The 19,725-nt window shown below is 40.0% G+C and overlaps 2 protein-coding genes across 11 annotated transcripts in view; one reads left to right on the forward strand and one right to left on the reverse strand.

Annotated features, from left to right (window-relative positions):
- kansl1a (KAT8 regulatory NSL complex subunit 1a) overlaps positions 1 to 19,725 on the reverse strand; it is a 249,505-nt gene that overhangs the window by 154,897 nt on the left and 74,883 nt on the right. The gene's annotated exons all lie outside the window — the stretch shown is intronic.
- LOC308303717 (microtubule-associated protein tau-like) overlaps positions 1 to 19,725 on the forward strand; it is a 59,697-nt gene that overhangs the window by 38,253 nt on the left and 1,719 nt on the right. For 3 of the 10 annotated variants that reach the window (XM_080748191.1, XM_080748198.1, XM_080748197.1), the window contains 6 exons: positions 1,271 to 1,457; positions 2,608 to 2,849; positions 6,521 to 6,613; positions 7,138 to 7,230; positions 12,874 to 12,955; positions 13,618 to 13,724. In XM_080748191.1, the coding sequence (XP_080604317.1) occupies positions 1,271 to 1,457; positions 2,608 to 2,849; positions 6,521 to 6,613; positions 7,138 to 7,230; positions 12,874 to 12,955; positions 13,618 to 13,724 (804 nt within the window). Of the gene's footprint in view, positions 1 to 1,270; positions 1,458 to 2,607; positions 2,850 to 6,520; positions 6,614 to 7,137; positions 7,231 to 12,873; positions 12,956 to 13,617; positions 13,725 to 15,331; positions 15,614 to 19,725 lie in introns of those variants that run through there. The other 7 variants (XM_080748199.1, XM_080748200.1, XM_080748192.1 and 4 more) reach the window with 5 other exon arrangements.

The raw sequence follows: 19,725 nt of genomic DNA on the forward strand, positions 1-19,725 counted from the left end.
ATGTACAAGGTACAGCGAGCAGGGTGGCCATACCACTACCATTTCTAAACATGAAACGTATTAACTGAGAACCAATGTCAATACTACCAACAATCCGTCAATTGCACAGTAATCATGTATACACGCTATTCAAAATGGACAGAATCATGATTTATTTTGAACATAAATGTGGACAATGTTTTAAAAATATTTACAGACGCATTTTTTTGATTATTATTATTTATTTTGTTATTGTTTAATCAAGCAACAATTTCGGGGACCCCCTGCAGTACCTCTGCGTACCCCTTAGGGGATCGCGTACCCCCTGTTGAAGACCTCTGCGCTAAACCAAAATCCAGCAATTTTTCTTTTGTCGAGCGACATTTTACAGTTTTTCCACCAAAGCATAAATTGGATTTAACACACTAACCCAAGCCTTGGCCATGCATCATTAACCACTCTTTCATACTACAGTAATTTGCTCATACTGTACAGCATAATGTATTAGAGACAAATAGTGTGATGATTGGTGTGAATATTCTATCCACAACGAATGGTAACATGGCTGCCATGCACTTATCTTAAATAACAGTGGGAAAAAAACAAGTGCGTATTTAAAGGGATATTTCACTTTCAAAAAAACTTTTGGTCATTTTATCGTCTAATCAGACTTTTATGAACACCCTGAACAGTTTTTAATTTGCTTGATTCAATATTTAGATATTTGATGTAAATGCTATCAATCCTCCTCCAAGAGGAGGGCCCCATACACACCCTTCAAACTCCATTTTAACCAGGATAGATTAATTACAAACAACCATAATCTTTTTCTAGTGACTCATACTACCCTCCTAATACGTGAGCAGGCCTTGTTTTTTAATAACTTTTTTCATTTATTTTTAATAATTCTATGAGAAAATGAAAAAAAAAAAAAATAATACAATAAAATAATATTAAAAATAAATGGAAAAAGTTATCGAAAAACATGGCCTGCTCATGTATTAGGAGGGTATTATGAGTCACTAGAAAAAATAATGGGTGTTTTTAAAGAATCTTTCACGGTTAAAATGGAGTTTGAAGTTACAATGGGTGTGTATGGGGATAACATTTACATCAAATATCTAAAAAATTGAATCAAGCAAATTAAAATCTGTCCAGGGTGTTCATAAAAGCCTGATTAGACGATAAAATGACCAAAAGTTTTTTTGAAAGTGAAATATCCCTTTAATACGTAAATCAAATGTATTATGTTTTTTTTTTTTGCTATGCACTTAACTATGGCAATTTACAGGCTACGGGTGGCGTGAGACCTCAAGCCCCAGGAACCAAAATCCCAGGTATGCACTGTAACTCTCACTTGAAAATTGCCCTCATACGTAAAAAGAAGGCAAAGGAAAAAAAAGAATTATGTATAACATGTCATGTTTTCTGCGACACAGCAAGTGCCAAGAAACCACCCACTCCAAAAAATGACAAAGGTAAAAAAAACAGCAACACTGATGATGAGTGTGAGATACCACTAATAGGCACGCATGGCCTAGACTTAGTTCCTCACCAACTTGCCACAACCACAGTTTGATCAAGAAAGACCTTGATCAAACTTGGCTCTGCTTATTAGCACCAGAATCCTTAGTGCTTTAATGAACTGTTTATAAATTGTTGGTTCTAATTTAACCCATTAAGACCTGGAACCACTTTAACCATTATTTTATGCTTTAACTACCAGTAAGAACCGGAAAGATTGGAGACTCCGATAGAAGCTCGTCTGAGGACGACCGAGAGAGAAGACTCCCTAATCGGGAGATAAGCGACCGTCAGGTCGCATACACAAACTTTAGAAGGCAATCATAGCCAATCAGGAGGGAATATGGGAAATTGGACAGATGCACAGCATGTTGATGACATGACTTTAGAGATACTGTGTACTGCTTTGTGTGATTTTAGGGCAAAATCTGTAGGAGCAGTGTCCAAAAATGTGTTTTGCAAGAATCGGCCTCATGGTGGTGCTAGAAGAGGGCTATGTGAGAAATGAGGGTTGTCGTTTGGCAGCCAAGGAGTGTGTGTGTAAAGTTTGGCATGGATCGGGGCAACGGTGGCGGAGATATGAGTAGGGCAAAAGTGTGACGTGATTGACTGACAGCCGGTGGAGGTTTTTAAAAAATAGCAGATATACAAGCTCTAGATCTATTTTTGAACATTTGTAAATATTCAACTCAAATATTTGCTTCTGGGGGGTCCCTGGAACAACACATTTTGAGATGGGGGTCCGCGGTCAAATACATGTCATTTTGGGGTTCATTGACATGAAAATGTTTGAGAACCACTGATTTAGAAGAAGGATTTAGAAGACATTTATAGAATTGGGTCAAAAATATTTTCCCGATTTTTCGAGCGAGCTTGATCTCAGCATCATTGTAAATGAGGTTCTCCCTCAACTGATCTCTCAGAGAATTTAAATAAAGGTTGAACGAATGAATGGATATCTGCTATTTTTTTAATAGTTAAAGCATGAAATAATGGTTAAAGTGGTTTAAAATCTAGAGAGTTACACAATTGCTTTCCAGATCTTCAAGGTCCCATAAATGACTCTTGAACTTACATGTTGCTCTTTGCAACCCCTTTTTAAAGATGGCATCAGTGGACAAAGCAGCCCTGGGCACACCAAGTCCCCGGCTAGCCAGGCCAAGGCTGCGGTCGAGGTCAACAAAGTGAAAAAGGTGGCCGTGGTCCGGTCCTCGCCCAAGTCTCCCGGGTCCCTGAAGAGCTCACCTGCTTCCCTGGTGGCGGCCGCCCCCTTGCCGGACCTGACCAACGTCAGGTCCAAGATCGGATCCACGGCGAATCTGAAACACCAGCCCGGTGGTGGCAAGGTCGGACATTTACAGCAATTACAGTTTTAGTGCTTAAAGGAAAACACCGAGAATTCTGTTTTATTAGCTAGGTAGCTTTAAAGGAGTAGTTCGCCCTCAAAATGACTTTTTCTTCTATTGATTGCTCCCGCCATTCTTAAGACAAAAATTGTGTTAGAGTAAATTTACCTCCAATCTCCATTGATTCCATCAATGGAGGTACATTTACTATAATCAAAATATTGTCTTAAGAATGCGACAAATACAAAAGAATATTACTGAACTCAAGTCTCCATGGCGTGAGCAATCAGTAGAAAAAAAGTCATTTTGAGGGCAAACTACTCCTTTAAGGGGTGTCCAAACTTTTTTCACAGGAGGCCACATTAGAAAATACCAGTAAGACTCCCTAATCGGGAGATAAGCGACCGTCAGGTCAGAGTATACACAAAGAGGCCTGTAAGTGGCATTGGTTCCACCCACAAGTTTGTACAACAAACGGTTGATGAGTAAAGCCAAATAAAGTTTTGGGCAATGAGGGGAGGGGGCGGGGCTTGACATCTGTGTTTGGGGTCCCTTGCTCGTTGATTGGGTCTCTCTGATACGCAACGCTACCACTGTCTGGTCTCGGACGAATACAGCGTTGCTCAGATGTTGTTGAGATTCTTTAAAGATACCCAGAACTGCACTAGGAGAGCGCGGAAACGTGTGCGAAGCGGCGCTAATCGGCGATGCCGTTAAGTATTTTTAATTTATCTGTGAAAATTTTGCAGCTTTTTCCAAACTGTATCTCGCTTCCTCGTTACGTCACATGTCCCGCCTCCCCCCGGCGTGGTTGGCTAGCTGGTAGTAGCAGCGTGTCTCAGTGTGTCTCTGATAGATCCAAGTAGTAACGCATAGCCAAGTAAAGCCAACCACGCCGGGGGGAGGCGGGACATGTGACGTAACGAGAGATACAGTTTGGAAAAAGCTGCTAAATTTTCACAGATAAATTAAAAATACTTAACGGCATCGCCGATTAGCGCCGCTTCGCACACTTTTCCGCACTCTCCTAGTGCAGTTCTGGGTATCTTTAAAGAATCTCAACAACATCTGATCGACGCTGTATTCGTCCGAGACCAGACAGTGGTAGCGTTGCGTATCAGAGAGACCCAATCAACGAGCAAGGGACCCCAAACACCGACGTCAAAATACAAAAAGAGGTGATTTTGGGGTCCCGAGAGGGGCTAAGTGTATAGTAAATGAATGAGACCCATAATTACCCTAGCTGTCAACGATTCACCTATGGATGTTGAATTTCAATCTTTGTTAGATATGCTACTAGACACCTTTACGAACACATTGGTGAAGGAACGTTTGGTAACAAATTTATTCCCAGGTTTTATTAATATTCCCTGACTACTGGCAAACAAATCCAATATCGAGCAGGCAAAAAGGGGAGGTCAAAATCCATGAAATGGTCAGAAGAGGGAAGTTAACAAATGCAAACTGGTGGGACTGTGGAGCTGAGGACACAGGAACTGCAGGATATAATCTGGCAAACAGGACAACAGACAAACTGGGTTTAAAGTGATAGTTCACCTATTTTTTACATGAAGCTGGGTGAAATACTTGCCATTATAATAGTGGTTACAAATGTATTAATCCATTACCAGAGTCCCGTGGTCAGAGTTCTGGTCAGTTTTAGATGAATATAAAGTAGTTCCGGTGATTTGGCAGGGGCTCATGGCCCAATCATTAAAAATAGATGAATCCACAAAACCAGCTTCATTTGTATTGTTGACCTTTCTACCACTTTTTCGAGTCACGTGTTCAAATACTGGATTCTGATTGGCTAAATTCCGGAGGTTATGAGAGGACAACTGCCGCAAAGTTGTGTGTCCGAGATCAATGCGCCTCAGTGTACATCCGGGGACTTCAGGAGGTAGTCCCCCAACCAACAAATGAAGGTCGCAGCGGTCCTATGTTTACTAACGTGCGTACTATCGTCGCCGATTTATTTGGATCCAATGCAATCCGCCAACTTTAAAGCCCCTTTTCTCTGAACCTATGCCTTTCTGGAAGCGAACAGCCTCTATTTACGGCCGGAACGGTGCTTTTAACTGACGTTAGCTTAGCTGTAAGCTAGACGCATGGATTAGTATGGAGTTGGCGCCATCTGTTGGTGAGTAGAAGATGTTGTTGGTGGAACTATCTGCTGTCTCGCGGAAGTTTTATAGGCAATAATGATTGTAACTTAAGATCCTTGCAAGTTACAACTATGTGTTTTCTTTCATGTATACGGGAAAAAGTGGTAGAAAAGCTATTTACCACTCGGGGTCGGACATTATGCTCTCATAATGTCCTGAGTGAGTGTGTTATCGGACTCGGCTGCGCCTCGTCCGATAACACCCTCACTGCGGACATTATGAGAGCATAATGTCCTCTCACTCGGGGTAAATTGCTTACATTTCTACCAAATAGACCAACTTTCGTTCAACTTTGACCCCTCTGTCACATGGTACTATTTTTTGTGTCCAGTATCACTACGCCGCTGCAACGTATTTCCCCAAAACAAGGTGCTTTGCAGGCAGCTGATCAGAACGAAACCTCGCTCTATATGGTAGAAATAGGCCAACAATACAAATGACGCTAGTTTTGTGGATTAATCTATTTTCAATGATTGGGCCACGCCAAATGGCCCCCACCCCACTGGAACTACTTAATATTCATTAGAAACTGACCAGAATTCTGACCACGGGACTCTGGTAATCAATTAATACATTTTTAACCACTGTTTTAATGGCAAGTATTTCACACAGCTTTATGTAAAAAATAGGTGAACTATCACTTTAAGTAGGGCTGAATGATTGGAGTGCAGGTGTGAACCTCCACTCTGACTGGCTGACTGGGAATGAGCAGATGAGTGGAAGTGACGGCACTAAAATCACAAGAGAAGATGACAATTAGTCAGAGCAGAAAACACAAGGCAAAAAACGAGTAATATCACACTCAAAAATCAGGCCCAGAACCTAAACCTCAGACTGTAGTCCTGACACTATCATCATCAATATTTAATATCAATGGTCTTTGGCTCTGAACAAAACAAAAATAACTCTACGGCTTAGGTCCAATTGTTGATGAACTGTGTTGGCCAGGTTTCTTTCAAAGTGGAATATATTACATATTACTTGTTTATGTCATTCTAAATGAATAAGTTACTTTGTAATATTACTGACTTGGTGTAATACTATAATACATTACATTTTCCATTTCTTTCACCAAAACTATGACTAGGAATTCTTTAAATTGAAGAGGATAAAGGAAGGATAGCCTGTAGAAAGTTTATCAGTAAGACTCCCTAATCGGGAGATAAGCGACCGCCAGGTCGCATACACAAACTTTAGAAGGCAGTCATAGCCAATCAGGAGGGAATATGGGAAATGGGACAAATCCATGTTGATGGCATGACTTTACGTTTATCAGAAATTAAGTTTTGGGCCTAATAATAATAACAGAATGATGTGGTCATTTGTGGTAGCCTACACAGCTGCATATCGTCTGGGAATAATAAGAGTGGGTGCCAGTTATCAATCAGTAACATTTTCTCTCCTTTTCTGAGTAATCCCATTTATTCTCATGTGTCTCATGCATATGTGCCTCACATTTCAGTTGACTCCCACGGTAATGTTCCCTCACTTCACTGCAATTTACAGGTCAAAATCCTTGAGAAGAAGATTGATGTAAGTAATGTCCAGTCCAAGTGTGGCTCCAAAGCCAACCTGAAACATGTACCCGGCGGCGGAAATGTGAGTACCAGTACTCACATTTTATACTTTTTCATTTTACAAAGTTTCAATGCTGCAATGTAGAAGTACTCTGTTACAACTGAAAGGCCGGAATTCAAAATGTACTTGAGTAAAAGTACAAAAGTATTTGGTATCAAAATGTACCTATAAAAAAGTACCGATTATGCAGAATGTCCTATTTCAAGTTTTCAAATGTGTAATATTTTCTTTTGAAAATAGCAAATCTACAATCTACGCTTGTAGATCGTCTATTTTCAAATGGCCGAAATGTGTATATGAAAATGTTTTTGAAATAATAATTAAAATAATATATAGGCCTATATGTAGGAAACAGAAAATTAAGGGACCCACATAAATGTGTCCGAGACCAACAAATGGGTCCCAACCCAGTGCTTGGGAACCAGTGATGTACAGAAGTTCTATAGCAACATATTTGAAGTTTTTCAGAAAACTTAGGTCAGAATTTAGAAGACACATTGTGTGAGAATCGGCCTCAGTAATCCTGTTCCTTCACATTTTGGCAGGTTCAAATCCTTGAGAAGAAGATGGACCTGTCCACGGTCCAGTCACGCTGTGGGTCCAAAGACAACATGAAGCACACACCTGGTGGAGGCAAGGTGAGGAACCCAGAAACAGACAAGAACCGCTTTCAAGAATTAGCATTTCACGTGGATATCAAAACTCTCAGAAGAAGTGTTGATTCATTTGCTTCATTTATACTAGGCTAAGGTATTTCTGAGCTCAACCTATGGATAGTTTTGAAACCGGATTACCAACCAATCATTATCCGGTTATTAATAGTGAGGCAGAAATACAACCGACTCAGTGGCTTTGAGTGTCTTCTCTGAGACCGGGCGGTCGAGGGTTCAATCCCCGGCCTAGTCATACCAAATATACCGTATACACAGTGTTGGGGAAGTTAAAGTTACATGTAACTGAGTTACGTAACTAAGTTACATTTTGCTGTAACTTGCCGGTAACTGACTGAGTTACATTCATATTTCTGTAACTCGCCAAGTAACTGAGATACTTTTTGGGTCATTTTTGGCTCAAGTTACAAGTTACAAGCGAAGTTATAATTTTACATTTAAGTTTTGTTGACGATCAAATGTCCTCAACAGATCATAATTTTCTGTTTTTTTACCTTTATATTAGGAACACAGATGTAAGAAAATGTCAACCTTTTTGAAATAAAACATAAAACTCAGTTGAGAGGCATATATGCTGGCATGTGATTTTTTTTTTGTAGGATCTTATATTTTGTTTCATGTACACCAAATGTACATTCTCAATTTAAAAAAGTAAATCAAGTTACTCAAGTTATTTTTTCTATGTAACTTAAAACTTTATAAGTTACATTTCTCCAGAGGTATAACTTTAACTTGATCAAGTTACTGCCATGGTGAGTTACTTGTAACTAACTGTACAAGTAACTTCCCCAACACTGCGTATATATATATGGTACCCATTCTACCCAATGCCTCCCTGCTTGGCACTCAGCATCAAAGGTTAGATTATGGTTAAGTCTCTGTCTAGGGGTTGTACTTGTACATCATGCTGCCTCACGCTACAGAAACAGGAGATAGGCTCCTGACTTATGGGAAAAATGAACAGTGATCAAAAATAAAAAAGTTGTCTGCATAATAATAATTCATATGTGGTCATTTGCACATTAAAAACGTGTTAGCGTACAAAGCTGGATATCCAAATGGACAGCCTGTAACATTTTCTCTTCCCTTTCGGAATAATCTTCATTTCTCATCATGTCTCATACACCGTCTGGCCTCATGTTGTCAGTGACTCCTAGGGTAACGTTTCTCTTCCCCACTTCTGCAATTTACAGGTTAAAATTGTTGAACAGAAGATTGACTTTAGTAATGTCCAGTCTAAGTGCGGCTCCAAAGGCAATATCAAACATACACCCGGTGGCGGCAACGTGAGTAACTCTGGGGGATTTGGCTTTGCACACGAAAGAAACCCAAGAAACCAAACCCTTGGTAATAAATAAAACCAAATAAATCCCTCACAAATAATCCTGATTTCCTTTGTTCAGGTCTCACCTCCCTTGAACCTCTTGCACATCCTTCCATAAGCTTCAAGTTCCTCTTTAGCATATACTGTTCTAGGTCTGCTGTAGTAGGCCAGTGGTTCCCAAACGTTTTAGCTCAAGACCTAAAAAGAGAAACTAGACGTTTACCCAAACTAGCTTGTAGACCGGCTATTTTCGCTACTTCTTTAAAGGTGATACACCATGAAATTTCACGTTTCCTATTTTAAAACCTTTTTTTGGGGTCCCACTAGCACCTTCTATCCTCACAAAGTCCCATTTCTGACCGTTGTGTCTTTCTCTGGTTTTGAGAAGGTGAAGGTTAAAAGTATCCCACGGGTTCTCAAAACAGGCTGTCCAGATTTGCTGCCGATTGTGATGTCATCTGCCGATTGTGACGTCATCACAAAAAAAAAGAAAAAATCCAAAAAAAAAAAAATCCAAAAAAATCTTTTTTTCAAAAAAAAAATTTGTTTTCAAAAAGATTTTGGGGGGTGTGGCGCAGTTCAGGCCAAAGGTGGTACTGCAGCTGAAATGCTCTGAGAGCCATTCAAAAATGAGAGAGGCTCTCTATTCAGGAGTGGTAATTTAGCCTCAAACCTTTTGAAAAACGTTTTTGGGACATAAACAATATGACATAAATACTTTTTAAATGCATGGTGTATCACCTTTAAAGGAGCTATAGTCAACCTTTTCTTGAAAAACGGACGCTAAAATAAAAATAATGTAATATTATAAAAAAAGATTAAGCTTCATATATGTGTTTCTATTCAAAAATGACCACAAAAAGCGTAGAATAATGATAAAATCATTTTGGCCATTGTCAGACTGACTTTGTTTATATCCCTTATCAATCCATATAAAAGAATAGAAGAGGGATATAAACAAAGTCAATCTGACAATGGACAAAATTATTATTTTATCATTATTTTACACTTTTTGTGGTCATTTTTTAAAAGAAACACATATGAACCCACTTCAATACATCTTTTTTATAATATTTTCGAAACATTATTTTTATTTTAGCGTCCGTTTTTCAAGAAAAAGTTAACTATAGCTCCTATATATATATATAACTATAGCAACCCAACAATGGGTCCCCGACATCTGGTGTTTGGGAACCAGTGCTGGTCCTCATTTGCAGCTCCGCTGCCATTGGGTGTTGCTCTGGCATAACACGTCTCTTTCCCCCTACATTGTGCGCTTTCTCCAGGTACAAATTCTTGAAAGGAAGTTGGACTTAAGCAATGTGCAGTCCCGGTGCGGCTCCAAAGATAATATAAAACATGTAGCTGGCGGTGGCAACGTGAGTAACGAATAATACAGTGTGAAACCCACGGCTACCTGCGGTAGCTTTGCCATAGCCCTTCCCTACTGAATGCATCATCAACAAGAAGCGAGATGTCAGACTACTACTGCACGAAAAACATCCTGTGTGACTGTTTTACTCCTTTTCTGTGACCACAAAGAACTCCCACTACTCGATTCCCACTATTAATACCTCCCTATTAATATTTACCGGCATAAAGCTTATGAAGGTCATGAGCATTTACACACTTTCACCTACAGTAGGATAACACTAATACTGTACGTTGTAGCTTGAGCAACTGGTCACTTTCTCCTTGTAAGCATTGTGTTCTTGCCACAATTTGTATCTTGGTTCTAAGCATGTTTGTCTGCCTCGTAGTAGTCTCGCGTAGCCAGACAACTATTCCACAATCTCTGAATGCTATGATCCGAGTAGTGGAAGCTGGCATTTCCGCTCACGAAAATATATTTTAAAAATATCATTTCTGCAAGCTAATTATGCTTTGATGATCTTTATTTATATTAGGACAAATGTGCGCGATGATAAAAACGAAACGGAAGTGGGGAGGAGGCTTCACTTCCTTTATCCCATACTCATCATGATTAGAACTTCCGTCTCCCAGTATGACGGGAGCATTTGCAAATTGTGGGAGTCAACCGCCTGGCCACGCGAGACTAGCCTCTTTGCTACTCAAGATAATCTGAATATGTCAGTGTTCTGCAGAGATGAATAAAGTGTTGCGTAATGCTCATGATATAAGCTTGATACCGTCATGTCTAAAATGTATACTGGTCAGTTTTGGTGTGATTTGGTGGTGGTCAATACGTATCATCCAACTTGCTGCTACAATAACATGCATGCCTACTGTGTGTGTAAGTCTTTGTACACCCCACTCCCTGCCCCAAACTACTTATATTAATCCATTTAGGCCAAGAATTATTGAATGCTTTAACTATTGAAAAATAGCAGATACACAAGCTCATAGCACGTGAAAATTGTGTGCAAATCTATGAATATATGTATTTTTAGAGTGAATGTTTGTGAATCAAATTCTGCCTCTGGGGGTCTCAGGAACTAAATATTTTGAGATGGGGGTCCGTGGCCAAATACATGTAGTTTTGGGGGTCCTTGACATGAAAAGGTTTGAGCATCACTGACATAGAAACATGGGTTTTTCAAAAAACCTTAGAAGGATTCAGAAGACACTTGAAGAATCAGGTCAAAATATTCAAAGACAGGAGGCACGGTGGCGCAGTGCTTAGCGCTTCGCCTCACAGCTAGAAGGTCCTGGGTTCGATTCCCGCCGGGGGACGCAGTGGGCACTGGCGGCGTGTTCCTCCTCTGCGTCATCAGCGCCCACACCCTAGGTGGGGTTGGCGATAGGGCCTTTCTGTGTGGAGTTTGCATGTTCTCCCCGTGTCTCCTAGGGTTGATACCCTCACAAAAACTTGCACGTAATCCTGGTCTCAATAATCCCTGGCCAGCCGGGGCGCCTGATGGAGGGGAAATGAGCTGGTTGGAATAACGTGTTCCTTCCACGCGCTACGTCCAAACCAGGGAAATCTCCACTGTCAGGTGAAAAGAAGCAACTTGGACTCCTCATGCAGTGAAGGAAGCATGAGGTCAGTCCGTTGTCTCCCCAGGTTGGCAGAGGGAGAGCAGAGCCCAGGATTACATAGGCAATTGGCACTGGGTGAAAAAATGGGTTACAAAATTGTGGGATAAAAATTATAATAATAAAAAAAAATATATATATTCAAAGACTTGTAGATTGTATCGATTTTTCAAAAATAGCAGATCTACAAGCTCGCAGTGCTGCACTCGGTGCCGTGCTGCGAGCTTGTATATCTGCTATTTTTCAATAGTTAAAGCATTCAATAATTCTAGGCCTAAATGCGTTAAAAAATATATATAGGCTATATTTCTCATAACTCCCGTTGACAACTGAACCAAAATACCAACTCCAATTGTTTTGAAGAGAAGTCCCTTCGCAGCAACAAAGAGTCTCTGTCATCTGGCTCTCCACTGAGCTGTTTTCTATTGTAGCGAACAAGAGAGGGATGACATCACTTGAGAGAGACAAAGGGTCTTGTGTCGAGAGACCTCTCGTGGCAGTAGGGACCCTGGGGAGGAGCTCATCAGGTCTGACGTTGACGTCAGAGAGACTGTGGTCAGCAGTCAATACAGTTTGATCATTTAAAGAAAATCAATGTTTTGTCGCTGTGTAATCTCTTAATCTGACGTTCTGGCGAAGCACGCAAGCTTCACGTTAGGTAGCATAAATCCTTTTGTTTTTAGCATTCGTATTGAACTCTGCAGGGTCTTTTGAGTTGCAAGGGTTGTAGATAAGGCAGTGCTCCGTAGTTTTTCTAACAGAGAAGCACCAATAAGGCGTTTAGGGATAGGTATTTTGTCAACTCCAAGATCCTTTTCTGGAGGAGGCGGTGGTTAATGGTGTCACACGTGGCAAATAAATCAACAAAGATGGCTCCGATGAGTAAGATTCAGAAGTTGGCTTGTAGATTTGGAATCCGTCTTGTTGAACGATGATTCAACAACAGGAGCAAGCCGATTAGCATCTCAAACATCTTATATGGGCGGCATGACAGCGAGATCGGGCACGAATCTTGCTTATCCAGATACGCTTGAAACCAATGGCTGTTTCCTTTGTGTATGATATCGGGTATCGGTGTTAACACATGTCTGTGTCCTACAACACGTTTAATTGGTTTGTAACCTGTAGAAAACTAACAGGTACCGTGGCGTGTAGGCTATACACTAGTTCCTCTGTGGTTGCATGCGGGGCACCTTTACCAGATGAAGATATATCATCTTCTTCACACCGCAGAAAGTAGTCCACTGAAAGGCTCCTGTTTCTCCTCTCTCTGTGTTTTCCCCGCACAGGTTGCAATAGTTCACAAGAAGATTGACCTGAGCAACGTTCAATCCAAATGTGGCTCGAAGGACAACATTCGCCACAAGCCAGGTAAATAAAGAAAGGACTATTGCTACGAGAACGATTTCAAAGAACGATGCAACACGTGTTGAGCTTTAAGATCAGCTACTACTTCTGAAGTTGCCGTTTCGGACATAATATGGCCTTTCCACCCGACGATATGTTAACATAAGCATCAACATGTTTAACCCATTAGCTATTGACAAACAGCAGATCTACAAGCTCACAGCGTGGCGTTGCCAGCTTGTAGATCTGCTATTTTTGAAAAGTCCAAAAATGTGTGCAAATCTTTAAATACACAGTATGTATTTTTAAAGCAAACATTTGTAACTTAAATTTTGCTTCTGGGGGTCTCTGGAACGAAATATTTTGAAATGGGGGTCCGTGGCCAAATGCGTGTCATTTTGGGGGTCCCTGACATAAAAAGGTTTGAGCCCCACTGACATAGAAACAGGAGACATTTATAGAATCGGGTCAATATGTGGGGTCAAAATATTCAAAGACTTGCACACATTTGATTGATTTTTCAAAAATAGCAGATCTACAAGCTTGCGCTGTGAGCTTTAGATCTGCTATTTTTTAATAGTTGAAGCATAAAGTAATGATGCGTTCCAGGATCTAAATGGGTTCAAATGACAGTCACACCTGGTATGTTGAAACGTTGCTTATGTGTCGTCGTCTTTCACAATCAGGTGGTGGAAATGTCGAGATCAGGACAGAGAAAATGGAATTCAAAGTCCAATCCAAGATCGGCTCTCTTGACAATGTCGGTCACACACCAGGAGGTGGAGCCAGGAGGGTAAGACACCGAAATACTCCCCCGGGTTCAAATCACTGTTATTAGCACTAGCGGCTTATCTGTTCATTTTATGTTATAATATTCAGCAAAATGAGTACCAGAGATGAAAAGTCCATATTTAAAAAAATTGAATATAGATATTTTTTTGATTTACCAGACTGTAAACCACAAACTAGAAGTTTTTAATCTGTTAAATTCTCAATGCACTCCCCCCTCATTTTGTTGAATTAGATTTGTTTACTCATATATATATTAGGAATTATAAGACATAATACTTGGAAAAACAGTATATCTCCAACAGTTTGTGGAACAACAGTATAAGTCCGTACAAGCAATATTCAGCAGACAAAGGGAGCAGATAACATTAAAACAGACAATTGAACAAAATGAGGGGGGTGTGCATTAACAATTTAACAGATTAAAAAATGACTAGTTTGTGGTTTACAGTCTGGTAAATCAAAAAATATGTATATTAAAAGAAAAAAAAGACTGTTATTCTTCTCAGATACTCAAATGTTCTCTTGTAGCATGCCCTGCCTAAACCTTTGCCTGTGTAGCCTATTTGGCTGACATTTCGCTTGGCCACTTTTCCGTGAACATCTCTCTAATGATTTTGCTCATAGCATAACAGTAATACCTTATTTATACTGCTGGTAAGCAACTATGTATAAATCGGTGCCGAACAGTACAAGTGGCCGATAGGCTAGTCTTCATCTCCCGAATCAAACTTTGTCTCAGGGGTTTTGTCGCCTCCGTTTCCCACTGAAATGCAACGATTCGATGGCAAACGTGTGCAACGCCTAGGAACGTGCGGTGCCGAGCCTGCTGGGTGGCTTTGGCTGCATGGTCGCCTTGCTCCCCTTCTCTCTTCCTTTCCTTCCCGGAGGTTGTCCGTCGCTGCATGCTCAATCCTCACCCTGCTTTATTTCTTTCAAATTTTTTGTGCTTTCTGTCATTCTTAAATAACCGCCGTTTTCATCATACATTTTTGTTCGTCGTTCAGTTATCATTGTTCATTATCTTTTATATCAGTGGTTCTCAAACTTGGGGTCGGGGTCCCCAAATTATTTTGTGGGGTCCCCAGATGATTAGCTTAATGTACTTTTTTTCCCACTCAACGGTAAACAAACCAACACACAGTATAAGTGTATACAGGGTATCTGCACATTTATAAAGTGACAATTTAAGGACTTTCAAGACCGTTTTAATAACAAACTGGCCAACTGTCAAATAAGCAAAAGGTAAACATTGTAAAAATAGCAGATCTACATGCTCACAGCGCCTCACGTTGCGAGGCGTTGTGAGCATGTAGATCTGCTATTTTCACAATATTTATCTGTGGAACCGAGTCACATTAAATGTAATACCTACAATTCAAAGTGCTTGTCAGGGTGGGGGCCCCCAGTTCAAATATGTTTATTTTGGGGGTCACAGCCTGAAAAGGTTGAGAACCACTGTTTTATATCATTACAATTTTTTATTATTATTGTTCATAAAAAAAAAAACGTTTATTTTATTCACACGTGAACGTGTTGCACTTTTGATTTATGTTTTGACTCCATCACGTGTATTTTTGTTGCATGCTTTTTTTGGGGCCTCCTCTGTAGAGAGAGAAGGGGAAAGAGGCAGGAGGGAGTACCTGCTCAAGTGGGGACATGTACGACCCCTCCCCTGCCGTAACCCCCCCACAGTCACCCCAGAACCCCCCCACACCCATCCTGATGAACCCCCTCATAAAGATTGAGGACTCCTGTAAGTACTGAACCGAAAGAAAGCTGTGTTCCGTGGTGGTGGGCGAGTCAGGCGGTTTGGCCAGTTATTAGCCGATAATGGGTTTTTCTGCATTAATAATTGTGACAGCAGCAAGTTTTACAGTGGCAAGGCATTTGAATATATCTGTTTTTTTAACCTAAATGTACATTAAGTAGTCCCCCCAGGAATCCGTGATTCCGCGATCACGGAATTTATCGCAGAATTCGCGACCACCGCGGATTTCTCGGCCATTCGGCGGGAGTAGTTATTACTACTATTATAAAACGATTTGTACATGCTCTGGCCAGTGGCCACCTCATACAGAGCCTGGGGGAATAGCTTAGCTTCCCTCCTGCTAGCACTGATGCTGGATGGTCTCACATTCCTGACAGAAACTGTGTCCTGAACTCAGAGATGGGCAGTATTTGAAATACATGTATTTGAAATACTTTTTTGTATTTAGTAGTTTGTATTTGGCTGGGATGGAAAAAATTGGATGTAATTTGTATCAAAATACTTCCAGGTCTAGTATATATACAAAATACTTTTTCAATGTCATTTTATTCTCAAATGGACATATTTTAAACATTCACAAAGGTTTAAACTGTACATTTAGGCTGCCTGCTCCAAAGACAAACACCATAGTATGGTCAATTTATTCTTAGAAATTCTGAGAGGCAATTAATTTATTACTTGGCAATCAATCTATAAAATTACTAATCATTGCATCAATTTTTATAAAATGTATTTCATGTATTTTCAAAATACAAAATACGTTCTCAGGCCTGTATTTATATTTTGTATTTTGATACATCTTTTGACCCAGTATTTGTAATTTATATCAAAATACTTTTCAATGTATTTTTGCCCATCTCTGCCTGAACTATAGTTCCTCTCTATGCCTCTATGGTCCTGGCAATAACAATGCTAATGCAGAAGAGAATAAATAAATATTACACCCATACTAGGTAGTAGGTAGGCTATCCTTTAAAATGTGGTTACTATGGGCATGGTTTGGATGACAATATAGTCTTTGCAACAGAAAGTAATTATTAAAAACAATAACAATTAAAAAAAGAATAGATTTAATATTAGATTGTTATTCTCAAAAATTATTATTCGAATATTCGATTATTCTAACCACTAATTACAATTATTTGTAGCTATTTCATGAAGGGTTTTACTTGATTATTAGAACTATATATTTTTTGCTTGATAACTGGTAATTTTAGGTTGTTTTGTAATGTCCACGGAATCAAGAATTGTTCTCTGCAGAATTCCACAGAATCAGGAATGTTCTTCGCAGAATCAAGACTTTTTCTCTGCGGATTCCTGGGGGGACTAATTAAGCACTAAAAGACATGATACAAAATCTACATATTTGTTGTGTGGTGAGACATTTTTTGAGCAACTGTGGCTTTCATTGGCTTGGAGTTTACCCTTTGTGTGTGTGTGTGTGTGTGTGTGTGTGTGTGTGTGTGTGTGTGTGTGTGTGTGTGTGTGTGTGTGTGTGTGTGTGTGTGTGTGTGTGCGTGCGTGCGTTCGTGTGCGCTGTGGTGGAAAAAGTACTAAATTGTTTTACTCAAGTAAAAGTATCAATGCTGCAATGTAGAAATACTCTGTTAGGGTGCCCTCACACCAAAATACCTATGAGAGTGGAATCCGCGTTCCGCCAATGCATTTCAATGAGAGTGAAGCGGTTTCATGCCAGTAGAGGATTTCTGCAAAAAACGCTCCCTTCTCATTGAAATGCATTGGCGGAACGCGGATTCCACTCTCAAAGGTATTTTGGTGTGAGGGCACCCTTATCATTGAAATGCATTGGAGGAACGCGGATTCCACTCCCGTATTTTGGTGTGAGGGCACCCTTACAAGTAAAGGTCCGGAATTCAAAATGTACTCGAGTAAAAGTAAGAAAGTATTGGCATCAAAATGTATTTAAAGTACAAAAGGTTTGAAAATAGCAGATCTACAAGCTCACAACGCGTCGTCAAGTTGTGAACTTGTAGATCAGCTATTTTCAAATAGCCATGGTATAAAATAGGGCTAAAGTGGTTTGTGTATGTTTTATAATATTATACTTTATATCTGCAAAGTCACTAGTAACTAAAAATGTCAAATAATGTTGTGGAGTAAGATCCGAGATGTAGTGGAGTAGAAGTAAAAGTATTGGAAATTGGAAATGCTCAAGTAAAGTACAAATACCTTAAAATTGTACTAAATCTACTTAGTTACTTTACGCCACTGTGTGTGTGTGTGTGTGTGTGCGTGCGTGCGTGCGTGCGTGCGTGCGTGTGTGCGTGCCTGTGTCAAGAGCTGGTAGTAGTGATAAATCCACACAAAATAACTACTAAGTTCTCTGTGTAATAGCTAATAGGTAGAGATAATAATGATCTCCTGTCAACATGAGAAAGCAGAAACCATTTTCTATTGTCAAGCACACCAGACTGCATGTGCCTACCTTTTCCACCAGAGGGTGCTCTAAGTCTCACAAAATGTGTAACATTAATTGTCTTTACTGGTAAAGTGTCTGCAGGATAAAAGAACAGAAGGATATCCCCAATCCCAATTCACCCTTTGTCAAGTCCCACCCGTTGTCCCGCCCCTCTTCACACCCATTGGTTGCTATGTCTCGGTGGGACATTCGGTGGGACACTCCATCCACTACCATTGTAATTCAGTTGCTCTGTATTGTTATTCTGTGTATTCAATTCTCATTTCAAACTTGGTTTCAGTAAAATGGAGCTGCTCAGTGGCAGTATAGTGACTCAGAATGTTTTTAAAAGATTTTATTTCTCCACAAATTATGTTTGAGCAAATTCAACATAAAAAAGGCGGAACCAGGGCGGGACAAGGCAGATAGAGCCTTCTGGTTGGTCAGTCAGGGACCAACCAGAAGGCTAACAAAGCGTGAATTGGCAAACAAATGCCACGACTCAATGTTTTGCATTCCGTACCTCACGTCAAGCCCCCTCCCACGAGAATCATGTTTCCTGTGTGACATTTTGTTTGGTTGTTTTATAGCATCATTTATTTCATAACATCAGATCCCATCATCATTTTTTAAAGTACATTTCTGGTTAAGGGAAGCCACATTTGCGTTTCCTGTCAAAAAGCAATCAGCCTCTTTATAACTTAACCAAACCATATATAACCCAGTTTCACTACCCTGTGTCAACAGAAAACGTGACCCGAGTGATTTGACACACACAGATGATTAACTTAATGTGCAAACTTGTTTTCTCACTCAACAGTAAACAAACCAACATAAAGTTTTAAGTGTGTATAGAGGGTATCTGCACATTTCTAAAGTGACAATTGAAGGACTTTTTAATACCTCTAAAATGACAAATTAAACATTGGCCAAATTGTCAAATATTAGAGGCAGAAATTGTGAAAATAGCCAAACTACATGCTCACAACGCCTCGCGACGCGAGGCGTTGTGAGCATGTAGTTTGGCTATTATTTTCACAATAGAACCGTGTTATACAGAATGTAATGCCTCAACTCTTAGTGCTCGTCAGGATGAGGGAGTCCCCAGTTAAAATATGGTTATTTTGGGGTTTGTGGCCTGAAAAGGTTGAGAACCACTGGTCTAGTCCACCATATTCAGTGTAAACGCTTGGGTCAACCCCCCAGCAGGGCTCCTCGGAAACCAGTGCTCATGTCCAGAGGCGTGATTTCAGAAAGAAATGGGGGGTTGGCAAAATATGGCCCCATTTCTAAAATAGCAAAAATAGTGGGTCTACAAGCTCTCGCTGTAGAACTATTTTCCCTATTTGTTTGGGGGGCGAAAAGAGACAATGTTTGAAAAATGTTGGCCTGCAATGACGTTCCCAAAACAGGGGTTGTTAAATGAATGGTTGCATTAAACAATAAAAGGCTTGTCTAAATTATAACACGCGTAGATGTCACATGAAACATTTTTCACTAGCTAAAGGATAAAATAATTCCAGGTCATAAAGGAGTAGTTCACCCCCAAAATGACTTTTTTCTCATTGATGCCATGGAGACTTGAGTTCAATAATATATATTTTTTGTATTTGTCGCATTGCTAAGACAAAACATTGACTATAGTAAATGTACCCCCATTGATTCCGGATGGGGACTCGAATGCATTTGGGTCCCCATCCGGAATCAATGGGGTAACATTTATTGTAATCAAATTATTCAATCTATAGGAAATAAAAGGGTCATTTTGAGTGTGAACTACCAATTTAATGGGTTGAATAACTGAATATACCAGTG

Source organism: Nannobrachium achirus (genome assembly GCF_963921795.1).
Source record: "Nannobrachium achirus genome assembly, chromosome: 18".
Classification (NCBI taxonomy): Eukaryota; Metazoa; Chordata; class Actinopteri; order Myctophiformes; family Myctophidae; genus Nannobrachium; species Nannobrachium achirus.